Raw genomic sequence first — 26,707 nt, 5'->3', positions numbered from 1 at the left:
TGGCTGTAGGGATACAGGAAAAACATAAGTAAGGTGCATTGACATGGCCATAGGTATACAGGAAAATCTGTAGTAAGGTGCATTAGTATGGCCGTAGGGATACAGGAAGAGCATAAGTAAGGTGCATTGACATGGCCGTAGGGATACAGGAAAAGCATCAGTAAGGTGTGTTGGCATGGCCATAGGGATACAGGAAAAGCATTAGTAAGGTACATTGGTATGGCCGTAGGGATACAGAAAAAGCATAAGTAAGGTGCACTGGCATGGCCGTAGGGATGCAGTAAAAGCATAAGTAAAGTGCACTGGCATGGCCGTAGGGATACAGGAAAAGCATAAGTAAGGTGCACTGGCATGGTCGTAGGGATACAGGAAAAGCATAAGTAAGGTGCACTGGCATGGCCATATGGATACAGTCAAAGCATAAGTAAGGTGCACAGGCATGGCCGTAGGGATACAGGAAAAGCATTAGTAAGGTGCACTGGCAAGGCCGTAGAGATACAGAAAAGCAAAGGTAATGGGCATTAACATGGACGTAGGGATACAGGAAAAGCATAAGTCAGGTGAATTGGCATGACCGCAGGGATGCAGGAAAAGCATAAGTAAGGTGCATTGGCATGGCTGTAGAGATCCAGGAAAAGCATAATAAGGTGCATTGGCATGGCCGTAGGTATCCAAGAAAAGCATAATAAAGTTGCACTGGCATGGCCATAGAGATACAGGAATAGCACAAGTAAGGTGCATTGGCATGGAGTTAGGGATACAAGAAAAGCATAAATAAGGTGCATTGACATGACAGTAGGGATCCAGGAAAAGCATTAGTGAGGTGCATTGGCATGGCCGTAGGAATACAGGAAAAGCATTAGTGAGGTGCATTGGCATGGTCGTAGGAATACAGGAAAATCAATGTAAGGTGCATTGACATCGCCATAGGGATACAAGTAAAGCATAAGTAAGGTGCTTTTGCATGGCCGTATAGATACAGGAAAAGCATCAGTAAGGTGCATTGGCATGGAAGTAGATATCCAGGAAAAGCATAAGTAATGTGCATTGGCATGGCCGTAGGGATACAGGAAAAGCATCAGTAAGGTACATTGACATGGCTGTAGGGATACAGGAAAAACATAAGTAAGGTGCATTGACATGGCCATAGGGATACAGGAAAATCTGTAGTAAGGTGCATTGGTATGGCCGTAGGGATACAGGAAGAGCATAAGTAAGGTGCATTGACATGGCTGTAGGGATACAGGAAAAGCATAAGTAAGGTGCATTGACATGGCCGTAGGGATACAGGAAAAGCATTAGTAAGGTGCATTGGCATGGAAGTAGATATCCAGGAAAAGCATCAGTAAGGTGTGTTGGCATGGCCATAGGGATACAGGAAAAGCATTAGTAAGGTGCATTGGTATGGCCGTAGGAATACAGGAAAAGCATAAGTAAGGTGCACTGGCATGGCCGTAGGGATACAGGAAAAGCATAAGTAAGGTGCACTGGCATGGCCGTAGGGATACAGGAAAAGCATAAGTAAGGTGTGTTGGCATGGCCGTAGAGATACAGAAAAGCATAAGTAATGGTTATTAACATGGACGTAGGGATACAGGAAAAGCATGAGTCATGTGAATTGGCATGACCGCAGGGATGCAGCAAAAGCATAAGTAAGGTGCATTGGCATAGCTGTAGGGATCCAGGAAAAGCATAATAAGGTGCATTGGCATGGACGTAGGTATCCAAGAAAAGCATAATAAAGTTGCACTGGCATGGCCGTAGGTATACAGGAAAAGCATAAATACGGTGCTAAATACGGTGCTTTGGCATGGCCATAGAGATACAGGAATAGCACAAGTAAGGTGCATTGGCATGGTGTTAGGGATACAAGAAAAGCATAAATACGGTGCATTGACATGACAGTAGGGATCCAGGAAAAGCATTAGTGAGGTGCATTGGCATGGCCGTAGGAATACAGTAAAAGCATATGTAAGGTGTATTGGCATGGTCGTAGGAATACAGGAAAATCAATGTAAGGTGCATTGACATCGCCATATGGATACAAGTAAAGCATAAGTAAGGTGCTTTTGCATGGCCGTATAGATACAGGAAAAGCATCAGTAAGATGCATTGTGATGGCCATAGGGATACAGGAAAAGCATCAGTAAGGTGCATTGATATGGCCGTAGAGATACAGGATAAGCATCAGTTAGGTGCATGGACATGGCCGTATGGTAAATAAAAATCGTAAGTAAGGTGCACTGACATGGTCGGAGGGATACATAAAAAGCATCAGTAAGGTGCATTGACATAGCCGTAGGGATACAGGAAAAGCATAAGTAAGGTGCATTGGCATGGCCGTTGGGATTCAGGAAAAGCATCAGTAAGGTGCATTGACATAGCCGTAGGGATACAGGAAAAGCATAAGTAAGGTGTATTGGCATGCCCGTAGGTATTCAGGAAAAGCATCAGTAAGGTGCATTGAAATGGCCGTAGGGATACAGAAAAAGCATCAGTAAGGTGCATTGACTATGCGGTAGGGATACAGGAAAAGCATAAGTAAGGTGCATTGACATGGCCGTAGGGATACAGGAAAAGCATAAGTAAGGTGCTTTGGCTTGGCCGTGGGCATACAGGGAAAGCATCAGTAAGGTGCATTGACATGGCCATAGAGATACAGGAAAAGCATCAGTAAGGTGCATTGACATGGCCATAGGTTAAAGGAAAAGAATAAGTAAGGTGCACTGACATGGCCGTAGGGATACAGAAAAAGCATCAGTAAGGTGCATTGACATAGCCATAGGTAAACAGGAAAAGAATAAGTAAGGTGCATTGGCATGGCCGTAGAGATACAGGAAAAGCATCAGTAAGGTGCATAGAAATTAGCATAGGGATACAGAAAAAGCATCAGTAAGGTGCATTGACATTGCGGTAGGGATACAGAAAAGCATAAGTAAGGTGCATTGACATGGCCATAGGGATACAGGAAAAGCATGAGTAAGGTGCATTGGCATGGCAGTAGAGATCCAGGAAAAGCATCAGTATGGTGCATTGGCATGGCCATAGGAATACAGGAAAAGGATAAGTAAGGTGCACTGACATGGACGTAGGGATACAGGAAGAGCATAAGTAAGATGCATTGACATGGCCGTAGAGATACAGGAAAAGCATTAGTAAGCTGCATTGGCATGGAAGTAGATATCCAGGAAAAGCATAAGTAATGTGCATTGGCATGGCCGTAGGGATACAGGAAAAGCATCAGTAAGGTACATTGACATGGCTGTAGGGATACAGGAAAAACATAAGTAAGGTGCATTGACATGGCCATAGGGATACAGGAAAATCTGTAGTAAGGTGCATTGGTATGGCCGTAGGGATATAGGAAGAGCATAAGTAAGGTGCATTGAAATGGCCGTAGGGATACAGGAACAGCATTAGTAAGGTGCATTGGCATGGAAGTAGAGATACAGGAAAAGCATTAGTAAGCTGCATTGGCATGGCCGTAGGGATACAGGAAAATGATAAGTAAGGTGCACTGATATGGACGTAGGGATACAGGAAGAGCATAAGTAAGATGCATTGACATGGCCGTAGAGATCCAGGAAAAGCATCAGTATGGTGCATTGGCATGGCCATAGGAATACAGGAAAAGGATAAGTAAGGTGCACTGACATGGACGTAGGGATACAGGAAAAGCATTAGTAAGCTGCATTGGCATGGAAGTAGATATCCAGGAAAAGCATAAGTAATGTGCATTGGCATGGCCGTAGGGATACAGGAAAAGCACAAGTAAGGTGCATTGGCATGGCCGTAGGGATACAGGAAAAGCATCAGTAAGGTACATTGACATGGCTGTAGGGATACAGGAAAAACATAAGTAAGGTGCATTGACATGGCCATAGGTATACAGGAAAATCTGTAGTAAGGTGCATTGGTATGGCCGTAGGGATACAGGAAGAGCATAAGTAAGGTGCATTGACATGGCCGTAGGGATACAGGAAAAGCATCAGTAAGGTGTGTTGGCATGGCCATAGGGATACAGGAAAAGCATTAGTAAGGTTCATTGGTATGGCCGTAGGGATACAGAAAAAGCATAAGTAAGGTGCACTGGCATGGCCGTAGGGATACAGGAAAAGCATAAGTAAGGTGCACTGCCATGGCCGTAGGGATGCAGTAAAAGCATAAGTAAAGTGCACTGGCATGGCCGTAGGGATACAGGAAAAGCATAAGTAAGGTGCACTGGCATGGCTGTAGGGATACAGGAAAAGCATAAGTAAGGTGCACTGGCATGGCCATATGGATACAGTCAAATCATAAGTAAGGTGCACAGGCATGGCCGTAGGGATACAGGAAAAGCATTAGTAAGGTGCACTGGCAAGGCCGTAGAGATACAGAAAAGCAGAAGTAATGGGCATTAACATGGACTTAGCGATACAGGAAAAGCATAAGTCAGGTGAATTGGCATGACCGCAGGGATGCAGGAAAAGCATAAGTAAGGTGCATTGGCATGGCTGTAGGGATCCAGGAAAAGCATAATAAGGTGCATTGGCATGGCCGCAGGTATCCAAGAAAAGCATAATAAAGTTGCACTGGCATGGCCGTAGGTATACAGGAAAAGCATAAATAAGGTGCTTTGGCCTGGCCATAGAGATACAGGAATAGCACAAGTAAGGTGCATTGGCATGGAGTTAGGGATACAAGAAAAGCATAAATAAGGTGCATTGACATGACAGTAGGGATCCAGGAAAAGCATTAGTGAGGTGCATTGACATGGCCGTAGGAATACAGGAAAAGCATAAGTAAGGTGTATTGGCATGGTGGTAGGAATACAGGAAAATCAATGTAAGGTGCATTGACATCGCCAGAGGGATACAAGTAAAGCATAAGTAAGGTGCTTTTGCATGGCCGTATAGATACAGGAAAAGCATCAGTAAGGTGCATTGGCATGGAAGTAGATATCCAGGAAAAGCATAAGTAATGTGCATTGGCATGGCCGTAGGGGTACAGGAAAAGCATCAGTAAGGTACATTGACATGGCTGTAGGGATACAGAAAAAACATAAGTAAGGTGCATTGACATGGCCATAGGGATACAGGAAAAAGCATAAGTAAGGTGCACTGACATGGCCGTAGGGATACAGGAAAAGCATTAGTAAGGTGCATTGGCATGGAAATAGATATCCAGGAAAAGCATCAGTAAGGTGTGTTGGCATGGCCATAGAGATACAGGAAAAGCATTAGTAAGGTGCATTGGTATGGCCGTAGGAATACAGGAAAAGCATAAGTAAGGTGCACTGGCAAGGCCGTAGGGATGCAGTAAAAGCATAAATAAAGTGCATTGGCATGGCCGTAGGGATACAGGAAAAGCATAAGTAAGGTGCACTGGCATGGCCGTAGGGATACAGGAAAAGCATAAGTAAGGTGCACTGGCATGGCCGTAGGGATACAGGAAAAGCATAAGTAAGGTGCACTGGCATGGCCATATGGATACAGTCAAAGCATAAGTAAGGTGCACAGGCATGGCCGTAGGGATACAGGAAAAGCATTAGTAAGGTGCACTGGCATGGCTGTAGGGATACAGGAAAAGCATAAGTAAGGTGTGTTGGCATGGCAGAAAAGCATAAGTAATGGGCATTAACATGGACGTAGTGATACAGGAAAAGCATGAGTCAGGTGAATTGGCATGGCCAAAGGTAAACAGGAATAGCACAAGTAAGGTGCATTGGCATGGTGTTAAGGATACAAGAAAAGCATAAATAGGGTGCATTGACATGACAGTAGGGATCCAGGAAAAGCATTAGTGAGGTGCATTGGCATGGCCACAGGAATACAGTAAAAGCATAAGTAAGGTGTATTGGCATGGTCGTAGGAATACAGGAAAATCAATGTAAGGTGCATTGACATCGCCATAGGGATACAAGTAAAGCATAAGTAAGGTGCTTTTGGATGGCCGTATAGATACAGGAAAAGCATCAGTAAGATGCATTGTCATGGCCGTAGGGATACAGGAAAAGCATCAGTAAGGTGCATTGATATGGCCGTAGAGATACAGGTAAAGCATCAGTTAGGTGCATGGACATGGCCGTATGGTAAAGAAAAATCGTAAGTAAGGTGCATTGGCATGGCCGTTGGGATTCAGGAAAAACATCAGTAAGGTGCATTGACATAGCCGTAGGGATACAGGAAAAGCATAAGTAAGGTGTATTGGCATGGCCGTAGGTATTCAGGAAAAGCATCAGTAAGGTGCATTGAAATGGCCGTAAGGATACAGAAAAAGCATCAGTAAGGTGCATTGACAATGCGGTAGGGATACAGGAAAAGCATAAGTAAGGTGCATTGACATGGCCGTAGGGATACAGGAAAAGCATTAGTAAGCTGCACAGGCATGGCAGTAGAGATCCAGGAAAAGCATAAGGAAGGTGCATTGACATGGCCGTAGGGATATAGGAAAAGCAAAAGGAAGGTGCATTGGCATGGCCGTAGGGATACAGGAAAAGCATAAGTAATGTGCATTGGCATGGCCGTAGGGATACAGGAAAAGCATAAGTAAGGTGCATTGGTATGGCCGTAGGGATACAGGAAAAGCATCAGTAAGGTGCATTGGCATGGCCGTAGGAATACAGGAAAAGCATCAGTAAGGTGCACTGACATGGCTGTACATGGTCGTAGGGATACAAGAAAATGATAAGTAAGGTGCACTGATATGGCCGTAGGGATACAAGAAAAGCATAAGTAAGGTGCACTGACATGTCCGTAGGGATACAAGAAGAGCATAAGAAAGGTGCACTGGCATGGCCGTAGGGATACAGGAAAAGCATCAGTAAGGTGTGTTGGCATGGCCATAGAGATACAGGAAAAGCATTAGTAAGGTGCATTGGTATGGCCGTAGGAATACAGGAAAAGCATAAGTAAGGTGCGCTGGCAAGGCCGTAGGGATGCAGTAAAAGCATAAATAAAGTGCATTGGCATGGCCGTAGGGATACAGGAAAAGCATAAGTAAGGTGCACTGGCATGGCCGTAGGGATACAGGAAAAGCATAAGTAAGGTGCACTGGCATGGCCGTAGGGATACAGGAAAAGCATAAGTAAGGTGCACTGCATGGCCATATGGATACAGTCAAAGCATAAGTAAGGTGCACAGGCATGGCCGTAGGGATACAGGAAAAGCATTAGTAAGGTGCACTGGCATGGCTGTAGGGATACAGGAAAAGCATAAGTAAGGTGTGTTGGCATGGCAGAAAAGCATAAGTAATGGGCATTAACATGGACGTAGGGATACAGGAAAAGCATGAGTCAGGTGAATTGGCATGGCCATAGAGATACAGGAATAGCACAAGTAAGGTGCATTGGCATGGTGTTAGGGATACAAGAAAAGCATAAATAAGGTGCATTGACATGACAGTAGGGATCCAGGAAAAGCATTAGTGAGGTGCATTGGCATGGCCACAGGAATACAGTAAAAGCATAAGTAAGGTGTATTGGCATGGTCGTAGGAATACAGGAAAATCAATGTAAGGTGCATTGAAATCGCCATAGGGATACAAGTAAAGCATAAGTAAGGTGCTTTTGGATGGCCGTATAGATACAGGAAAAGCATCAGTAAGATGCATTGTCATGGCCGTAGGGATACAGGAAAAGCATCAGTAAGGTGCATTGATATGGCCGTAGAGATACAGGTAAAGCATCAGTTAGGTGCATGGACATGGCCGTATGGTAAAGAAAAATCGTAAGTAAGGTGCATTGGCATGGCCGTTGGGATTCAGGAAAAACATCAGTAAGGTGCATTGACATAGCCGTAGGGATACAGGAAAAGCATAAGTAAGGTGTATTGGCATGGCCGTAGGTATTCAGGAAAAGCATCAGTAAGGTGCATTGAAATGGCCGTAAGGATACAGAAAAAGCATCAGTAAGGTGCATTGACAATGCGGTAGGGATACAGGAAAAGCATAAGTAAGGTGCATTGACATGGCCGTAGGGATACAGGAAAAGCATTAGTAAGCTGCACAGGCATGGCAGTAGAGATCCAGGAAAAGCATAAGGAAGGTGCATTGACATGGCCGTAGGGATATAGGAAAAGCAAAAGGAAGGTGCATTGGCATGGCCGTAGGGATACAGGAAAAGCATAAGTAATGTGCATTGGCATGGCCGTAGGGATACAGGAAAAGCATAAGTAAGGTGCATTGGTATGGCCGTAGGGATACAGGAAAAGCATCAGTAAGGTGCATTGGCATGGCCGTAGGAATACAGGAAAAGCATCAGTAAGGTGCACTGACATGGCTGTACAAGGTCGTAGGGATACAGGAAAATGATAAGTAAGGTGCACTGATATGGCCGTAGGGATACAAGAAAAGCATAAGTAAGGTGCACTGACATGTCCGTAGGGATACAAGAAGAGCATAAGAAAGGTGCACTGGCATGGCCGTAGGGATACAGGAAAAGCATAAGTAAGGTGCACTTGCATGGCCGTAGGGATACAGGAAAAACATAAGTAAGGTGCACTGGCATGGCCGTAGGGATACATGAAAAGCATAAGTAAGGTGCACTGGCATGGCCGTAGGGATACAGGAAAAGCATAGGTAAAGTGCACTGGCATGGCCGTAGCGATACAGGAAAAGCATTAGTAAGGTGCACTGGCATGGCCGTAAGGATACAGGAAAAGCATAAGTAAGGTGCGTTGGCATGGCCATAGAGATACAGAAAAGCATAAGTAAGGTGCATTAACAGGTACGTAGGAATACAGGAAAAGCATAAGTCAGGTGCATTGACATGGCCGTAAGGATCCAGGAAAAGTATAATTAAGTTGCGTTGGCATGGCCGTAGGGATTCAGGAAAAGCATCAGTAAGGTGCATTGACATAGCCGTAGGGATACAGGAAAAGCATAAGTAAGGTGCATTGGCATGGCCGTAGGTATTCAGGAAAAGCATCAGTAAGGTGCATTGAAATGGCCGTAGGGATACAGAAAAATCATCAGTAATGTGCATTGACAATGCGGTAGGGATACAGGAAAAGCATAAATAAGGTGCATTGACATGGCCGTAGGGATACAGGAAAAGCATTAGTAAGCTGCATAGGCATGGCAGTAGAGATCCAGGAAAAGCATAAGTAATGTGCATTGGCATGGCCGTAGGGATACAGGAAAAGCATAAGGAAGGTGCATTGGCATGGCCGTAACGATACAGGAAAAGCATTAGTAAGCTGGATTGGCATGGAAGTAGAGATACAGGAAAAGCATAATTAATGTGCATTGGCATGGCCGTAGGGATACAGGAAAGGCATAAGTAAGGTGCATTGGTATGGCCGTTGGGATACAGGAAAAGTATCAGTAAGGTGCATTGGCATGGCCGTAGGAATACAGGAAAAGCATCGCTAAGGTGCACTGACATGGCTGTACATGGTCGTAGGGATACAGGAAAATGATAAGTAAGGTGCACTGATATGGCCGTAGGGATACAAGAAAAGCATAAGTAAGGTGCACTGACATGGCCGTAGGGATACAAGAAGAGCATAAGAAAGGTGCACTGGCATGGCCGTAGGGATACAGGAAAAGCATAAGTAAGGTGCACTTGCATGGCTGTTGGGATACAGGAAAAACATAAGTAAGGTGCACTGGCATGGCCGTAGGGATCCATGAAAAGCATAAGTAAGGTGCACTGGCATGGCTGTAGGGATACAGGAAAAGCATAGGTAAAGTGCACTGGCATGGCCATAGGGATACAGGCAAAGCATTAGTAAGGTGCACTGGCATGGCCGTAAGGATACAGGAAAAGCATAAGTAAGGTGCGTTGGCATGGCCATAGAGATACAGAAAAGCATAAGTAAGGTGCATTAACATGGCCGTAGGGATACAGGAAGAGCATAAGTAAGGTGCATTGACATGGCCGTAGGGATGCAGGAAAATCATAGGTAAGTTGCACTGGCATGGCCGTAGGGATCCAGGAAAAGCATCAGTAAAGTGCATTGGCATGGAGTTAGGGATACAAGAAAAGCATAAATAAGGTGCACAGACATGACAGTAGGGATCCAGGAAAAGCATTAGTGAGGTGCATTGGCATGGGCATAGGAATACAGGAAAATCAATGTAAGATGCATTGACATCGCCATAGGGATACAAGTAAAGCATACGTAAGGTACTTTGGCATGGCCGTATAGATATAGGAAAAGCATCAGTAAAATGCATTGTCATGGCCGTACGGATACAGGAAAAGCATAAGTAAGGTGCATTGGCATGGCCGTAGGGATTCAGGAAAAGCATCAGTAAGGTGCATTGAAATGGCCGTAGGGATACAGAAAAAGCATCAGTAAGGTGCATTGACATTGCGGTAGGGATACAGGAAAAGCATAAGTAAGGTGCATTGACATGGCCGTAGGGATACCGGAAAATCATTAGTAAGCTGCCTTGGCATGGCAGTAGAAGTCCACGAAAAGCATAAGTAATTTGCATTGACATGGCCGTAGGGATACAAGAAAAGCATAAGTAAGGTGCACTGGCATAGCCGTAGGGATACAGGAAAAGCATAAGTAAGGTGCACTGGCATGGCCGTAGGGATACAGGAAAAGCATAAGTAAGTTGCACTGACATGGCCATAGGGATACAGGAAAAGCAGAAGTAAGGTGCATTGGCATAGCACTAGGGATACAGGAAAAGCATAAGTAAGGTGCATTGACATAGCCGTAAGGATACAGGAAAAGCATAAGTAAGGTGCATTGGCATGGAAGTAGGGATTCAGGAAAAGCATCCGTAAGGTGCATTGAAATGGCCGTAGGGATACAGAAAAAGCATCAGTAAGGTGCATTGACATTGCGGTAGGGATACAGGAAAAGCATAAGTAAGGTGCATTGACATGGCCGTAGGGATACAGGTAAAGCATTAGTAAGCAACATTGGCATGGCAGTACAAGTTCAGGATAAGCATAAGTAATTTGCATTGACATGGCCGTAGGGATACAAGAAAAGCATAAGTAAGGTGCACTGGCATAGCCGTAGGGATACAGGAAAAGCATAAGTAAGGTGCACTGGCATGGCCGTAGGGATACAGGAAAAGCATAAGTAAGTTGCACTGACATGGCCTTAGGGATACAGGAAAAGCATAAGTAAGGTGCATTGACATAGCCGTAACGATACAGGAAAAGCATAAGTAAGGTGCATTGGTATGGCCGTAGGGATTCAGGAAAAGCATCAGTAAGGTGCATTGAAATGGCCGTAGGGATACAGAAAAAGCATCAGTAAGGTGCATTGACATTGCGGTAGGGATACAGGAAAAGCATAAGTAAGGTGCATTGGCATGGCAGTACAAGTCCAGGAAAAGCATAAGTAATTTGCATTGACATGGTCGTAGGGATACAAGAAAAGCATAAGTAAGGTGCACTGGCATAGCCGTAGGGATACAGGAAAAGCATAAGTAAGGTGCATTGGCATAGCACTAGGGATACAGGAAAAGCATAAGTAAGGTGCATTGACATGGCCATAGGGATAAGAAAAGGATAAGTAAGGTGCTCTGGCATAGTCGTAGGGATACAGGAAAAGCATAAGTAAGGTGCACTGGCATAACCGTAGGGATACAAGAAAAGCATAAGTAAAGTGCATTCACATGGCCGTAGGGATACAGGAAAAGGATTAGTTAGGTGCAATGGCATGGCCGTAGGGATACAGGAAAAGCATAAGTAAGGTGCATTGACATAGCCGTAACGATACAGGAAAAGCATAAGTAAGGTGCATTGGTATGGCCGTAGGGATTCAGGAAAAGCATCAGTAAGGTGCATTGAAATGGCCGGAGGGATACAGAAAAAGCATCAGTAAGGTGCATTGACATTGCGGTAGGGATACAGGAAAAGCATAAGTAAGGTGCATTGGCATGGCAGTACAAGTCCAGGAAAAGCATAAGTAATTTGCATTGACATGGTCGTAGGGATACAAGAAAAGCATAAGTAAGGTGCACTGGCATAGCCGTAGGGATACAGGAAAAGCATAAGTAAGGTGCATTGGCATAGCACTAGGGATACAGGAAAAGCATAAGTAAGGTGCATTGACATGGCCATAGGGATACAAGAAAAGGATAAGTAAGGTGCTCTGGCATAGTCGTAGGGATACAGGAAAAGCATAAGTAAGGTGCACTGGCATAACCGTAGGGATACAAGAAAAGCATAAGTAAAGTGCATTCACATGGCCATAGGGATACAGGAAAAGGATTAGTTAGGTACATTGGTACGGCCATAGGGATACAGGAAAAGGATTAGTAAGGTGCACTGGCATGGTCGTAGAAATACAGGAAAATCATAAGTAAGGTGCATTGACATGGCCGTAGGAATACAGGAAAAGCATAAGTAAGGTGCATTCACATGGCCCTAGGGATACAGGAAAAGCATAAGTAAGGTGCACTGCATGATCAAATAGGAGGAAATGCTTGAAAAAGCAGAGCATACATGTACTCAGGAGCCCCACATGAAGCTCATTGGTGAAGAGCCTGAGGCGTACCTCTGCTAAGTCAATGGGTGCATTGGGTAGTGAGGATCCTTGCACCAGAGCAGAAGCTGGCAAAGTCCTCCAGCAGGACCATTGACACCCAACCTGCAAGCATATTGAGGATTATAATCTTTAGAAGGTGAGACTGCCATCCTTACCTCCCCATAAGAGTTCTGCGATGCCCCGATAGCGCTCTGGATGTTGGAGATGCCAGGCTCTAGACCAGCGATCAGAGACGTTCCAGTGTCGATGATGGCCTGGCAGCCGCCATTGCAGGCGATGATGTTTCCGTTCATGGAGACGCTGAGCAATCACGTGAGACAGAGATGAACATGAAGATCAAAAGGAAATGTACAGAGTGACTCTGAATAACCATGTGACACCACTCAGAAATCCAGCTAACTATCTTCCTCTGGAATAGCAATTTTGAGCTATGAGTGAGCGCGCTTTAAAGTGCTTTAAAGTGCTTGATGCGAAGTGTGGCTCACATTGGGGCTAATCAGTCGAACCCCAAAACTCTGGCTGCAGATGGGGTTTGAGCCTCACATTAAAATGAGCAATTCCCCTCCTTTGTTGCTCTTATAAGTTTGAACCAGTTGTAACTATAAGGACTCATTTATCTGAATACGATTTTAAACCATTACCTCTGCTAAACAAACACCTTGTATTAAAATATCACCCCAGTTCATCAAACAAAACGAAAGGAAAATACCTTTTAAAAAAAGAAAGATGGAAAGACACATAGATATATAGATATAAGAGTAATATTTGGGCCAGGTTGAGTCTCTGGAAGAGGGGCTTTGACTTCTGAAATGCTCGCAAGTTTCAGTCCTAACTGGTTGCACTCTGGCTCTGATGAGATGCACAGCACATTGCTTGAGTGGCTGCACATGACTTACATGGAGCTGGGCACATCATTGCATGTTTACCAATATAACCTCACGCTGGCATTCTTCCACACTCATATATGACTCTTTTTTAAATAGTTCTCTGACTTGGGCCACATTGATCCCTTTCCGCCACTAGGATCCTTTGCATGTTGAGAGGATGCGGTCTACATACCTGTCCAGGGTGATCTGCCAGTAGGTCTCTGAGGAGAGAGGGATCCAGTTCATGGTGCCGGAGTAGTAAGAAGTTTCATACCCTCCAAAGATCACCACGCTCCCGCTGGCTCCGTTCCTGGGAGACAGAAAATAGAACTTGAGTTTCCAGTCCTGACTACACAGATGAAGAGAACATCAGGAATCCACATGTGGAGCACCTCAAGACCTTCCTCTTTGCTTCTGCTTAATCTCCTCCTCTCCCCTGCTGATCTCCTGGCTGAACCTGAATCTGCACTGGTCACCTGGCCACCCTCTGCTTCTCTGGCTCAGGTCCCCTCCCCGCCAGTTGCACACCTGCACTGCCCCCCTGGCACGCCCTGCATTCGGCTGTTTCTGTATCCCTACAGCCCCCCACCAGCACCTGACACCTGATGTCTGCACTTACCCCTGCACTTACCTCTGCACTTGCCTGCACTTGCCTGCACTTCTTATTTATTATATGTATTGGCTTTTATTTATTTTATTGTTATCTTATGTACTGCACTGTCCCCCCCCTTCCCCCTGCACTTCTCCCCTTCCCCTGCACTTGCGCGATCTCAATGTCACCTGGCCTAGTAAGATCGTTGGCTCTGTCTTCCCTCTGTTCCCCCTCCCTTGCCTCGTGGCGCCTTGAAACACTTGTGTATAGGCGCGTTATAAATGCCATATCATATCATATCATATCAATACTGTAGGATCAACGTTTTGTATTGTTGTCTGGCTGCACGTTGCATGTTCTGACATCAAGGAGATGGAATATCTCTTATGCACAATAATGGCCCTCCCTCCAACCCAGGGTAGGGGACAGCAGGATGCGTGTTAGTGAGTGATCCTGGGGGATCATGACAGCAATGGCCCTGTTTCAGATAGGATCCGCCTGTGTATCCATTATGACGTCATAGATGATGAGTGTGTTACTAGCTGCCAATCAACTCGGTGTTATGCTCTTCTGCACCCGGCATAGGAGCCTTCTTCAACTCTGGCTTCCTATTCTCGAGTGTCAGATTCAAGTACATGCAAGGGGGAGCGCTCTCTTTAATCACTCGTCCTTCCTAGGACTGGATGCAATGGAGGTGTCTCTCCAATCCTTCTAGGACGTGCAGTCCTCCCAGAGTCCAATGGTTTATCCCAGAATGCATCTGGGTTTCCCTCTCATCCCGCTTAGTGGGGGTGCAGCATCCTGTGATGTTACTGGGAATGTTGTATATGGAATGCGTGGAATGTGGAACTGGCAAGGGTGGAATGAGGATGTCAGCGTTTATCTTGTCAGTTAAAAGGACCCGTGGGCAAGGCCGGTGGGGCACATTGTAGGTCTTAACCGTATGTAAATAAATGATGGTCTCTGGCCATCTGTGTGAGAAGAGTCATTTCAGGGGGGCATGTGGATCTGGGCCATTGCAATGCAGAGAGCCAACATATGTAAGAGGGGGTACATTCAGCACCAGAAGAACCAGGGTCTTCTCCCACTTCAGCCCTTGAATTGGAACTATCTGCTCCTGTAGGTTTACTCTACTTCACCCCTTCCTGACTCCCTCAAAACCTATTTAGCAATCACAGCCCATCCTGTCAGCTCATGCCTTTGCTGTCAGGCACTTATTCACATTTCATTTGTCCTCCATTTTAAATCTTATGCTTCATCCTCGAGACATACTGTGCTGATTAATTAGCTTCCTACCACTCCCCCAATACTGTTCAGAATCATCCAGCACCGGCCATCCCTCCGTGATGTGCACAGTGTCTCCTTTACTCTGGGCAGCATGGATCTGCTCCTGTCTTCTTAGGATGTTTTTGGCATGTCTCCTACTTCACTGCTCTCCCTCGTCTCAGTACCAGTTGTCTTGGACATGATACCTCTGTCATTGTGTTCACTGATCTTTAAAGCTAGGCTGCGATTCACACTCAACACGCGCCTTCCTATGACATTCCTGAACATAGGTTCCACAATGTGCAATGTTAAGGTCCTCGAGACCTCCAATATTCTCCCTTCTGTACACCCCTCTGTGAATTGGTTTCCGGCTGCATCTGTTCCATTGCATCATCTGTGAGCGCGAGACCAGTGCCCACCTTGACTTCTCTAGGCACTAAGGCAGAGGGCACCCTCTGCATTACAGTCACTGGCCATCTATGGACTTATTTATATATTTAATGAGAAAGCAGAAGGAAGAGAACAGGCAGGAGACCGCCATGTGCCTTTGTTGAGTGTCATGTTTGCACACATGCAGTGAAGCTGGTCATATCAGCTGTGACTCACGCGCTCAGGTAGACAGAGAAGAGGTCCTGTGAGAGCAGACCCTGGCTCCACATGTTATCAAAGACGGGGGTGGCACCGTCGGATGCCAGGCTCGGGAACGCCAGACCCAGGATGCCATCAAACTGCATTTGGGAAAAGAAGTCCGCCTCCGTGTAGGCCAGGCCGAATTCCTGGCTCGTGACTGTCAGGCCTCCAACCTAAGAGCGAAGAATAGGAGTGGTCAGGAGTAGGAAGCAAAGCTGTGACTATCCGGCTCTATCACCGTGAGAATCGTCATGCCTATTCCTTTTACCTGCACAGTGTCGTAGCCAATGACCCCAGTCATACTTCCTGTCCCGTAGGCAATGCTCAGGCTTTGGCTGGTGGACTGGAAGGTGGAGGAACTGGAAGGGTTAAACTGGTTGTGGTTTGCTGTGGATACAAACAAAGGGTTCATTAGGACAACATTCCAATCCCACTGTCCTTCCCAGTCTGCACACTAACTGCCCACACAACCACAGGTCTGCATCCGCGGTGTTCCCTTCTGCCCACACAACCACAGGTCTGCATCCGAGGTGTTCCCTTCTGCCCACCCAATCACAGGTCTGCATCCAAGGTGGTCCCTTCTGCCCACACAATCACAGGTCTGCATCCAAGGTGGTCCCTTCTGCCCACACAATCACAGGTCTACATCCGAGGTGGCCCCTTCTGCCCACACAACCACAGGTCTGCATCCCAGGTGTCCCCTTCTGCCCACCCAATCACACATCTGCATCCAAGGTGTCCCTTCTGCCCACACAACCACAGGTCTGCATCCGAGGTGTTCCCTTCTGCCCTCACAATCACAGGTCTGCATCCGAGGTGTTCCCTTCTGCCCACAAAATCGCTGGTCTGCTTCTGAGGTGTTCAGTTCTGCCCACACAATCACAGGTCTGCATCTGAGGTATTCTCTTCTGCCCACACAATCACAGGCCTGCATCCGAGGTGTTCTCTTCTGACCACACAATCACAGGTCTGCATCTGAGGTGTTCCGTTCTGCCCACACAATCACAGGTCTGCATCCCAGGTGTCCCCTTCTGCCCACCCAATCACACATCTGCATCCAAGGTGTCCCTTCTGCCCACACAACCACAGGTCTGCATCCGAGGTGTTCCTTTCTGCCCTCACAATCACAGGTCTGCATCCGAGGTGTTCCCTTCTGCCCACAAAATCGCTGGTCTGCTTCTGAGGTGTTCAGTTCTGCCCACACAATCACAGGTCTGCATCTGAGGTATTCTCTTCTGCCCACACAATCACAGGCCTGCATCCGAGGTGTTCTCTTCTGCCCACACAATCACAGGTCTGCATCTGAGGTGTTCCCTTCTGCCCACACAATCACAGGTCTGCATCCGAGGCTCCCTTTCTGCCCAAACAATCACATGTCTGCATTCGAGGTGTTCCCTCCTACCCCCAGAATCACAGGTCTGCATCCAAGGTGTCCCCTTCTGCCCACACAATCACAGGTCTGCATCCAAGGTGTCCCCTTCTGCCCACACAATCACAGGTCTGCATCCCAGTGGTCCCCTTCTGCCCACACAATCACATGTCTGCATCTTAGCTGTTCCCTTATGCCCACCCTGTCGCAGGACTGCATCCAAGGTGTTCCCTTGTGCCCACACAATCACAGGTCTGCATCTGAGCTGTTCCCTTCTACCCACACAATCCCAGGTCTGCATCCAAGGTGTTCCCTTCTGCCCATAATTTCAGAGGTCTGCATCCAAGGTGTTCCCTTCTGCCCACACAATCACAGGTCAGCATCAGAGGTGTAACCTTCTGCCCACACAATCACAGGTCTGCATCTGAGGTGTTGCCTTCTGCTCACACAATCACAGGTCTGCATCCCAGATCTTCCCTTCTGCCCTCACAATCACAGGTCTGCATCCGAGGTGGTCCCTCCTGCCCACATAACCACAGGTTTGCATCCAACGTGGTCCCTTCTACCCACACAATCACAGGTCTGCACTTGAGGTGTTCCCTTCTGCCCACACAATCCCAGGTCTGCATCCGAAGTGTTCCCTTCTGCCTGCACAAACACAGGTCTGCATCCAAGGTGTTCCCTTCTGCTCACACAATCACAGGTCAGCATCCGAGGTGTTCCCTTCTGCTCACACAGTCACAGGTCAGCATCCGAGGTGTTCCCTTCTGCTCACACAACCACAGGTCAGCATCCGAGGTGTTCCCTTCTGCTCACACAGTCACAGGTCAGCATTCGAGGTGTTCCCTTCTGCTCACACAATCACAGGGCCGCATCGGAGGTGTTCCCTTCTGGGTTTGAGCTAATAAGACAGGGCATCCCTTTGAGGTGTTTGACCATGAGCGGTGTAGTCTGAAAGGACAGAGTCCAGAAGACCTGGCAACCCCTAATACTAACTAGAAACATATCATCCATTGCTTCCCTGAAAGGGCACCAATCGACGGGCAACTCTTTCCACGAGTGCTCTGCTCAGCTGGGGCTATTCACACCCTGACTCACTAATGAGCCTCATTTCGAGTTGGGCAGTATTCCGGTGGCAAATCTGACAGAATTCCACCCAATTCAATTACCGTTACCAGCACTCCGTCCGGTGGTATTACTGCCAGATCACAAGTGGTGGTGGCAGTGTTAGTCCATATTTATTTTTAGTCCATAGGAATCAATGGGGCATTTTCAGTGGAATTATTGTAGCAGTATTCTACTGTGGTAATTCCACTGAAAATGGGCAGAAAGTCAGCAGATTTACCTCCCGCTTCAGAGTGGGAGGTCAATCCTCCAACTTTCCACCCAACTCATAGTGGGGTGGTGCATTAATCCAGCGGTAACAGGATTTTTCAGCAAACTGGATGATTGCTCCATCCTTCTCCCCACTCTCCAACATTACTCATTTGGTCCTAGTGACAAAGCTTTTAATTTTGAGAATTGCATCCACTTTTATCTCCCTCAATAAATTCCCATTTCTACTGTGGTTGGCTCTCCATGCAAAGTGGCTCTCTTTTCAAATTATGTGTTGTGGTCTTTGAATCCATCCACACACTTGCCCCCCAAACCTTAGTAACTATCTTTCGCCCCTATCCCTCTTTTACACTCAGGTCCCAAGACCCTCTCTACCTCATGATTCCCAGTGTACAGGGCCTGTGCCATCTCCTGCTTAGATCCTATCCCTTCTGGCACAACCCGCTGCAGGACCCTATCTCCAGAGATTAAGAAACTCACAAAAGTGATAAGCTTCAAAATGGCCATCAAAAGGCATGTGCTCTCTCTTGAAGAATGCCCCCAAGCAGGAGTGGCATTATCCCTTCCCAATATTCAATTAACCACACTTTAAACATGTACAAAATTGTACTCTTGATCAATAATGTTATTCACAGTGTCCGTCACTTTGTACCACCCCCTTTTAATGTTCCAGGCCCCATCCACTCCACCAACTTTGGCTACCACATTTGTGAGACCACTAGCAACTGTCCCGGGTTTGGCCATTGCCATCGTGTTTCTCCTTGAAGCACTAAAGTCACACAAAACACATATGCATATACCCCAGAATGCATGCTGGGAATGGTGATCAAGTGTGATAATGAGGAAAAATTGGTAAAATGTTTTGGACACCATTATGTAGATTAATGGTATGCACCCACATCACTCAGGGTGATGGGACTATGCTTAGGGTTATCAAGTCACTGAGTGCTCAGAAACACAGTGGACATTAGGAAGGGATCGTCGCTGGGACAGAGAGAATGTGGACTTTTGTTAAGGTGCAGAGGATCCTTGGGAACATGTTCCTAATGCTGAGTGGCTTTACTGGAGCAAAGGACATACTTACAGCAGGCACTGCTGGTACAGGAGGTAGATGGAACCCAGAGGTTGGAAGACCCGCTGTCAAAGATCACAGTGAATTGCTGGGGCGGAGTCCCAATAGAGATTGTTCCGAAGTACGACATCTGTTGGATCGCAAAAGGGAATTTGGAAGTGAAATGCTTGTCCATGATAAACTCTAGCAGTTCTAATATTCTTATCTAAAAATCCTGCAATTACACTTTAAGGTGCTATATTTGGCAAGTCAGAGATGTATTATCAGGTCCATTATTTTTCTTTACGTTTCTATATGTATTATTAATGTGTTACAGCCATATATATCACTTTCCAGATCCTTGAAAAAAAAACACAAAACCATCACATAACATAAACATAAAAGAATATATGTCACTTATTCCAGCAAGTTCTCGGGTATTCAGACTCAATTCAATGCGGCATCATTCATCAAATCAAGAGTTATTCATACTTTTACAAGTTCAATGGATAAAAATGTTTTGTTGGCTGAGGATAGAGTTTGCCAAAATTCCTCCGTCTGGAGCCAGTCTTCATTGTGAACAAAATGACAATACAAAGATCTTGAGGCCCGTGCGCTCTGTAAGAATATGGCGTAGAGATTGGCCTTGGAATAAGGCACAGTTCTCATACACCACTTTGCTCTACTTGCCAGAATCGCCCCTGTTGGTAAAAAATTCAGACAGAATCCCAAAAGCTCATTTCTTCCTCTATAATCTGGACATTTCTTCAGGTAAGCTGGCATGACACCATTCGATTTATCCAAAAAAGAGTAGCTATCATAAAGCTTCAATGAGCGGACCACATCGATAGTTCTTACCCATCCGTCTCAATTAAAGCCTTCTTTAGACTGTTAGGATCATTGGATGCCAAACTAAGAATATTACCCACCCTCTCTGTTAGTTTCCTGAAGATGGTCCTGACCTGCCTAGTCTCCTCCTGAAGCATCTCTGCAAACAGGGAGTTGGCCTGTGGACATTTAACAGAACGATGCAATTGTGGCACTCTCCAATCCACACGGACCTTTAGAGAGTTCAGACCAAGCTCATGCCGTAGTGCAGAAATAGGAAGAGACTGGGCGAGGCATAGCACTCTCTTCCAGAGTCTCCCCTACAGGTGCTCCCAATTTAGACTCCAAGTCTGGCACTCTACGTCAGTGCCATATAATAAGGTAGGTATCGCTTTGCCTTTATTGAATTTCATTAATGACAATAGAGAGAACTTGCAATACGATCCTTTGATTTTCTCCATTTAAGATAAGATTTGGTCCACCTCAGCGTTTAGCCTGTCCTCTACCCATTTCAAGCTCGGGTGAGACGTCAAACTTGCCAAGCCAAGGTAAGTGCATTCCCCCTGTCAATGAAATGATCCGCAAATTGAGGGACCATCTAACACCGACCCTATTTTTTGTTGGATTACTAAATCTTATAATCTGAGTCTTACTAGGATTGATAAGAAGCTTGATTCTTTCTGTATATCCACTTATCGCCATCAACAATGGTTGTACACCTCGAGGCGTGAAGTTTAAGACAAGGACGTCATCAGCATATCCTAGCCAGTTGATCTTACGAGCACTAATCCTTGGACTAGCCAGCGCATGCTCACACAGACTCATTCAGGTCAGCCAGGAAGTTAAACAGGCAGGGCGCAAGTATACAACCCTGCCTTACTCCCCTCTCCATATTTATCAGGCTTTGCAGATGTCCCTGAGAATCCAGCCAGACCTGAAGGGTCGTATTTTGGTGCAAGTAGACAATTATTGCTAATAGCCCAGGGGGGATTCCCCACGATCTTAATTTTCCGCAGATAAAAGATCAATTTATAGTATCAAAGGCTTTAGAAACGTCAATCATGGACATATATAAAGGGGGATTTTCTGCCTTCCAGGAACAATCCCACAACATGTTTACAATAAGCCATTGAGAGTGGTCGACACGCCTTTCCTGAAAGCTATATGGCATTTATCTAAGATGCCTTTTGTTTCAGCCGAACCTTCCAGTTCCAAGAGGATGGCCACAGCTACAATGTTTCTATCCGCATCAAGAAGGGTGATCGGACGATAGAAAATAGGATCCATCCGATCGCCCTTCTTATAGATTGGTATAATAACAGCCATCTTCCAAATCTCCGGGCAGCACCTCTTAGCAATAATGTTTTTAAAGAGAAGAAGGAGGACCATTAACCACGAGGCCAGATCAGATTTGATAGGCCTTTAGGCCCAGTGAAGGACTGATCACCCAAGGAACATTGGGATGTTCATTGGTCACAACTTTCCCTGGTTTACAGAAAAGGCTCCTAAAATGTACTGACCAGACCTCTTCAGACACACAGTTACTTTGACATTGTATTTGGGAAGCTTTCTTCCTACTTACTAAAGACCCACCATGTCTCTTGTCTTTGATATAAGCGGGGTCAGCAGAGATTCTCCCTGTCTTTGCATTCTTATTAGTCTGTTTGAATTATTCCAATTCCTAAACGCTAACAACAATTCTGTTTTATTCAACGTTAACTCAGAACTAGACACTACAGGTTTGTTTAAGATTCCCACGTTTTCTCAAAGTCCTCTTTTCCGAGACCAAGTTTCCTGATCAAAACTGTATTGATATGTTGACAACGACATGTTCTTACCAATTTGAGGACTATTCAGATCACCTACACAAGGTTCTCAAATGTTCCAGGTAGCAAGCCAAGGAGAGTTGGTTTGGGGTAACGACATTACAGTTTCTTTCAATTTTGTATTTAACATGCGTCCGTTACCCTCAAACCTTCCCAATCTGTTGCGCCCCTGATTTGGCCCTAGTTCGGTCTTTTGGCACCTTCTCTGCTCATCACACTCACAGGCTAATCTAAGAGTCACCATGCTATTGTCACTTTTCTCTGTGGGCTTTATCTTCATGTTGACACATCTAGCACACATGCCTCTTGACACTATGATATAATCGATGATTGCCTTAGATCTATAATATTTCCATGGGGGGCAGGAATTAAGTCACCCTCAACACTTCCATTACAAAGCAGCAAATCCCAACTACTAACAAAGTGTAGCCACTATTTTCAATTTTCCACAGCAACACCGTTATTAACTGCTCTCCTGCTCTTGCTATGACCTCTTCCCTCCACTTCCATCTGATTGGCCATCATCTATGGGCTCTCCACCTAGCAACCTGGGAGTCATCGTGGATATCAAGTCAACATTTCTCTCTCAGATAAGCACTATAGTCACAGTTGCCCCATAGCCGTGAAGGGATGTGTCAAAGTGTTACCACTCTCTTCAAGGGATTGCCATTGTCCTCATCATGGTCATCTCTTCAGGGGATTGCCATTGTCCTCATCATGGTCATCTCTTCAGGGGATTGCCATTGTCCTCATCATGGTCATCTCTTCAGGGGATTGCCATTGTCCTCATCATGGTCATCTCTTCAGTGGATTGCCATTGTCCTCATCATGGTCATCTCTTCAGGGGATTGCCATTGTCCTCATCATGGTCATCTCTTCAGGGGATTGCCATTGTCCTCATCATGGTCATCTCTTCAGGGGATTGCCATTGTCCTCATCATGGTCATATCCTCAAGGGATTGCCATTGTCCTCGTCATGGTCATCTCTTCAGGGGATTGCCATTGTCCTCATCATGGTCATCTCTTCAGGGGATTGCCATTGTCCTCATCATGGTCATCTCTTCAGGGGATTGCCATTGTCCTCATCATGGTCATCTCTTCAGGGGATTGCCATTGTCCTCATCATGGTCATCTCCTCAAGGGATTGCCATTGTCCTCATCATGGTCATATCCTCAAGGGATTGCCATTGTCCTCGTCATGGTCATCTCTTCAGGGGATTGCCATTGTCCTCATCATGGTCATCTCTTCAGGGGATTGCCATTGTCCTCATCATGGTCATCTCTTCAGGGGATTGCCATTGTCCTCATCATGGTCATCTCTTCAGGGGATTGCCATTGTCCTCATCATGGTCATCTCCTCAAGGGATTGCCATTGTCCTCATCATGGTCATCTCTTCAGGGGATTGCCATTGTCCTCATCGTGGTCATCTCTTCAGGGGATTGCCATTGTCCTCATCATGGTCATATCCTCAAGGGATTGCCATTGTCCTCATCATGGTCATCTCCTCAAGGGATTGCCATTGTCTTCATCATGGTCATCTCTTCAAGGGATTGCCATTGTCCTCATCATGGTCATCTCCTCAGGGGATTGCCATTGTCCTCATCATGGTCATCTCTTCAGGGGATTGCCATTGTCCTCATCATGGTCATCTCTTCAGGGGATTGCCATTGTCCTCATCATGGTCATCTCTTCAGGGGATTGCCATTGTCCTCATCATGGTCATCTCTTCAGGGGATTGCCATTGTCCTCATCATGGTCATCTCTTCAGGGGATTGCCATTGTCCTCATCATGGTCATCTCTTCAGGGGATTGCCATTGTCCTCATCATGGTCATCTCTTCAGGGGATTGCCATTGTCCTCATCATGGTCATCTCTTCAGGGGATTGCCATTGTCCTCATCATGGTCATCTCTTCAGGGGATTGCCATTGTCCTCATCATGGTCATCTCTTCAGGGGATTGCCATTGTCCTCATCATGGTCATATCCTCAAGGGATTGCCATTGCCCTCATCATGGTCATCTCTTCAGGGGATTGCCATTGCCCTCATCATGGTCATCTCTTCAGGGGATTGCCATTGTCCTCATCATGGTCATCTCTTCAGGGGATTGCCATTGTCCTCATCATGGTCATCTCTTCAGGGGATTGCCATTGCCCTCATCATGGTCATCTCTTCAGGGGATTGCCATTGTCCTCATCATGGTCATCTCTTCAGGGGATTGCCATTGTCCTCATCATGGTCATCTCTTCAGGGGATTGCCATTGTCCTCATCATGGTCATCTCTTCAGGGGATTGCCATTGTCCTCATCATGGTCATCTCTTCAAGGGATTGCCATTGTCCTCATCATGGTCATCTCTTCAGGGGATTGCCATTGTCCTCATCATGGTCATCTCTTCAGGGGATTGCCATTGTCCTCATCATGGTCATCTCTTCAGGGGATTGCCATTGTCCTCATCATGGTCATCTCTTCAGGGGATTGCCATTGTCCTCATCATGGTCATCTCTTCAGGGGATTGCCATTGTCCTCATCATGGTCATCTCTTCAGGGGATTGCCATTGTCCTCATCATGGTCATCTCTTCAGGGGATTGCCATTGTCCTCATCATGGTCATCTCCTCAAGGGATTGCCATTGTCCTCATCATGGTCATCTCTTCAGGGGATTGCCATTGTCCTCATCATGGTCATCTCTTCAGGGGATTGCCATTGTCCTCATCATGGTCATCTCTTCAGGGGATTGCCATTGTCCTCATCATGGTCATATCCTCAAGGGATTGCCATTGTCCTCATCATGTGCATCAAGCAGCCGAGAGCAATCTAAAGTGATTGCATAGATGGGAACGGAACACACAGATGCCACCAGACGTTGGGGTGGAAGGAGTCAAATGTTCTCACCAATAGGGGCACACAGAAAGATTGGCCTAATATAGGATCGGAATACATTCAATGTCCAGCATTCTTCAGTCATGCAGAGAGTTCCAGCCACTGAAAGGCTCCCCTGCTCCTCCACCTCCAATGGAAAGGCTGAGGGGAACACTCACAATTCCCATGCATGGACCATGAGAATGGCACGCAGAAGCCACTGGACAGGCTTTTGCCCTCAGAGTTCCGCTCGCCCCTAATTGCAATAGGTAGTCAGTATTCTTTAGTCCTTATAGCCCCCGCCCCCCACTCAGATCCTGTGTGTGGAGCAATAGGTACTCACATCCATGTAGTTGGTCATGGGCTCGTTGGACACTTGACCTTCCATGATTGGGAAGTATTTGCTGGATGGATCCACTCTGTAGGTCTTCAGGAAATCCCTGAGCTTCCCATCTTCCCGCAGGCGATCCCGGAGGGATTTCCCTTTATGCAGCGGGATCCTAAAGGCAGAGAAAGAGCGAGAGGCGTGATTGGCTGGAAAGAAGAATTCAATACCTTTCCCACAGAATCGCATTCATGGAAGACAGGGACATCTAATGAAACGCCCATTGCAAGGGTATCTCACCTGGAGACATAGATGAAACACAGGATCTTTGTGTCAAGATGAAAAAGTCAAGACCATACATGAAGCTGTGCAGCATTTCATCATCAGTGGCAGTGTAGTGCACTTAACCCCTTCACTGCTGAGCTGTAATCAAGTCTATGCAACAAGGACGAGAATACTGGTCCTTAGCACTTAGAGTATTTTCGTTGCTATTGTGAAACAAGATTTAATTGCTTAGAGCCATTCACACATCTGGAAGACAGTAGGGTACACGTGGCTTATTTTTCCCAGGTGGGCAAGAGTATCGGGAGACCACCCTGAGGCAGGCTTCTGGAGTTTGCAGGCAAATAAAACGTACAAACATGATTGCGTTTTAGAGTTTGTAATAGAGTTTTGGCTTTAGGGTGGCCCGGTCAATCAAAGGGACATAAGTATATTGAACATAAGAAGTGCATCTCTATGGATTCCTAAGGGGTGGGTGATCCATTGTGGGGAAGAAACACATGCGTTTGTGAAGCTCATCCGCGTGGTTTGGCAGCTCCGTGCCACACTCCGGATTACTCCATGCACCCCCTGAAAGTGTGCATCTTTGCACGCCTGCATCTTCCGTGCAGAGCGACATTAGTGGTGAGTGCACTCAGAAGGTGACGCCACCTTCTTGCGCTGGGAAAGGGGTGGCGTAAGCGTGGCACCCCAGTCTCAGCAGTGGGGGGTTTGCAAAGGGGAGAGTGGCTCACGGAATTCCCCAGAACAACACCACCGCGTGTGGTCTAAAGTTAGACTTAATGATAATAAAGCAAATTCTCTCATTGAGAAGGGATATGGGGCTCCAGGGCTGATATGGGAAACTGCCTGAGACAGTGGGCTCTAGGGCTGATATGGGAAACTGCCTGAGACAGTGGTCTCTAGGGCTGATATGGGGAACTGCCTGATACTTTGGGCTCCAGGGCTGATATGGGAAACTGCCTGATACTTTGGGCTCCAGGGCTGATATGGGAAACTGCCTGATACTTTGGGCTCCAGGGCTGATATGGGAA

General features: G+C 46.3%; 1 protein-coding gene across 1 annotated transcript in view; it reads right to left on the bottom strand.

Annotated features, from left to right (window-relative positions):
- Nucleotides 1-26,707, bottom strand: part of LOC138528293 (pepsin A-like) — a 36,145-nt gene that overhangs the window by 6,582 nt on the left and 2,856 nt on the right. The window contains exons 2-7 of the mRNA XM_069639757.1: nt 25,410-25,566; nt 19,586-19,703; nt 16,066-16,184; nt 15,774-15,970; nt 13,503-13,619; nt 12,599-12,743 (exon numbers count right to left, since the gene is read on the bottom strand). Coding sequence (XP_069495858.1) covers nt 12,599-12,743; nt 13,503-13,619; nt 15,774-15,970; nt 16,066-16,184; nt 19,586-19,703; nt 25,410-25,566 — 853 coding nt within the window. The remainder of the gene's footprint in view (nt 1-12,598; nt 12,744-13,502; nt 13,620-15,773; nt 15,971-16,065; nt 16,185-19,585; nt 19,704-25,409; nt 25,567-26,707) is intronic.

Source organism: Ambystoma mexicanum, chromosome 7q, assembly GCF_040938575.1.
Source record: "Ambystoma mexicanum isolate Mex_15411 chromosome 7q, UKY_AmexF1_1, whole genome shotgun sequence".
NCBI classification, from domain to species: Eukaryota; Metazoa; Chordata; class Amphibia; order Caudata; family Ambystomatidae; genus Ambystoma; species Ambystoma mexicanum.
This window is presented reverse-complemented; position numbering and strand designations above follow the sequence as displayed.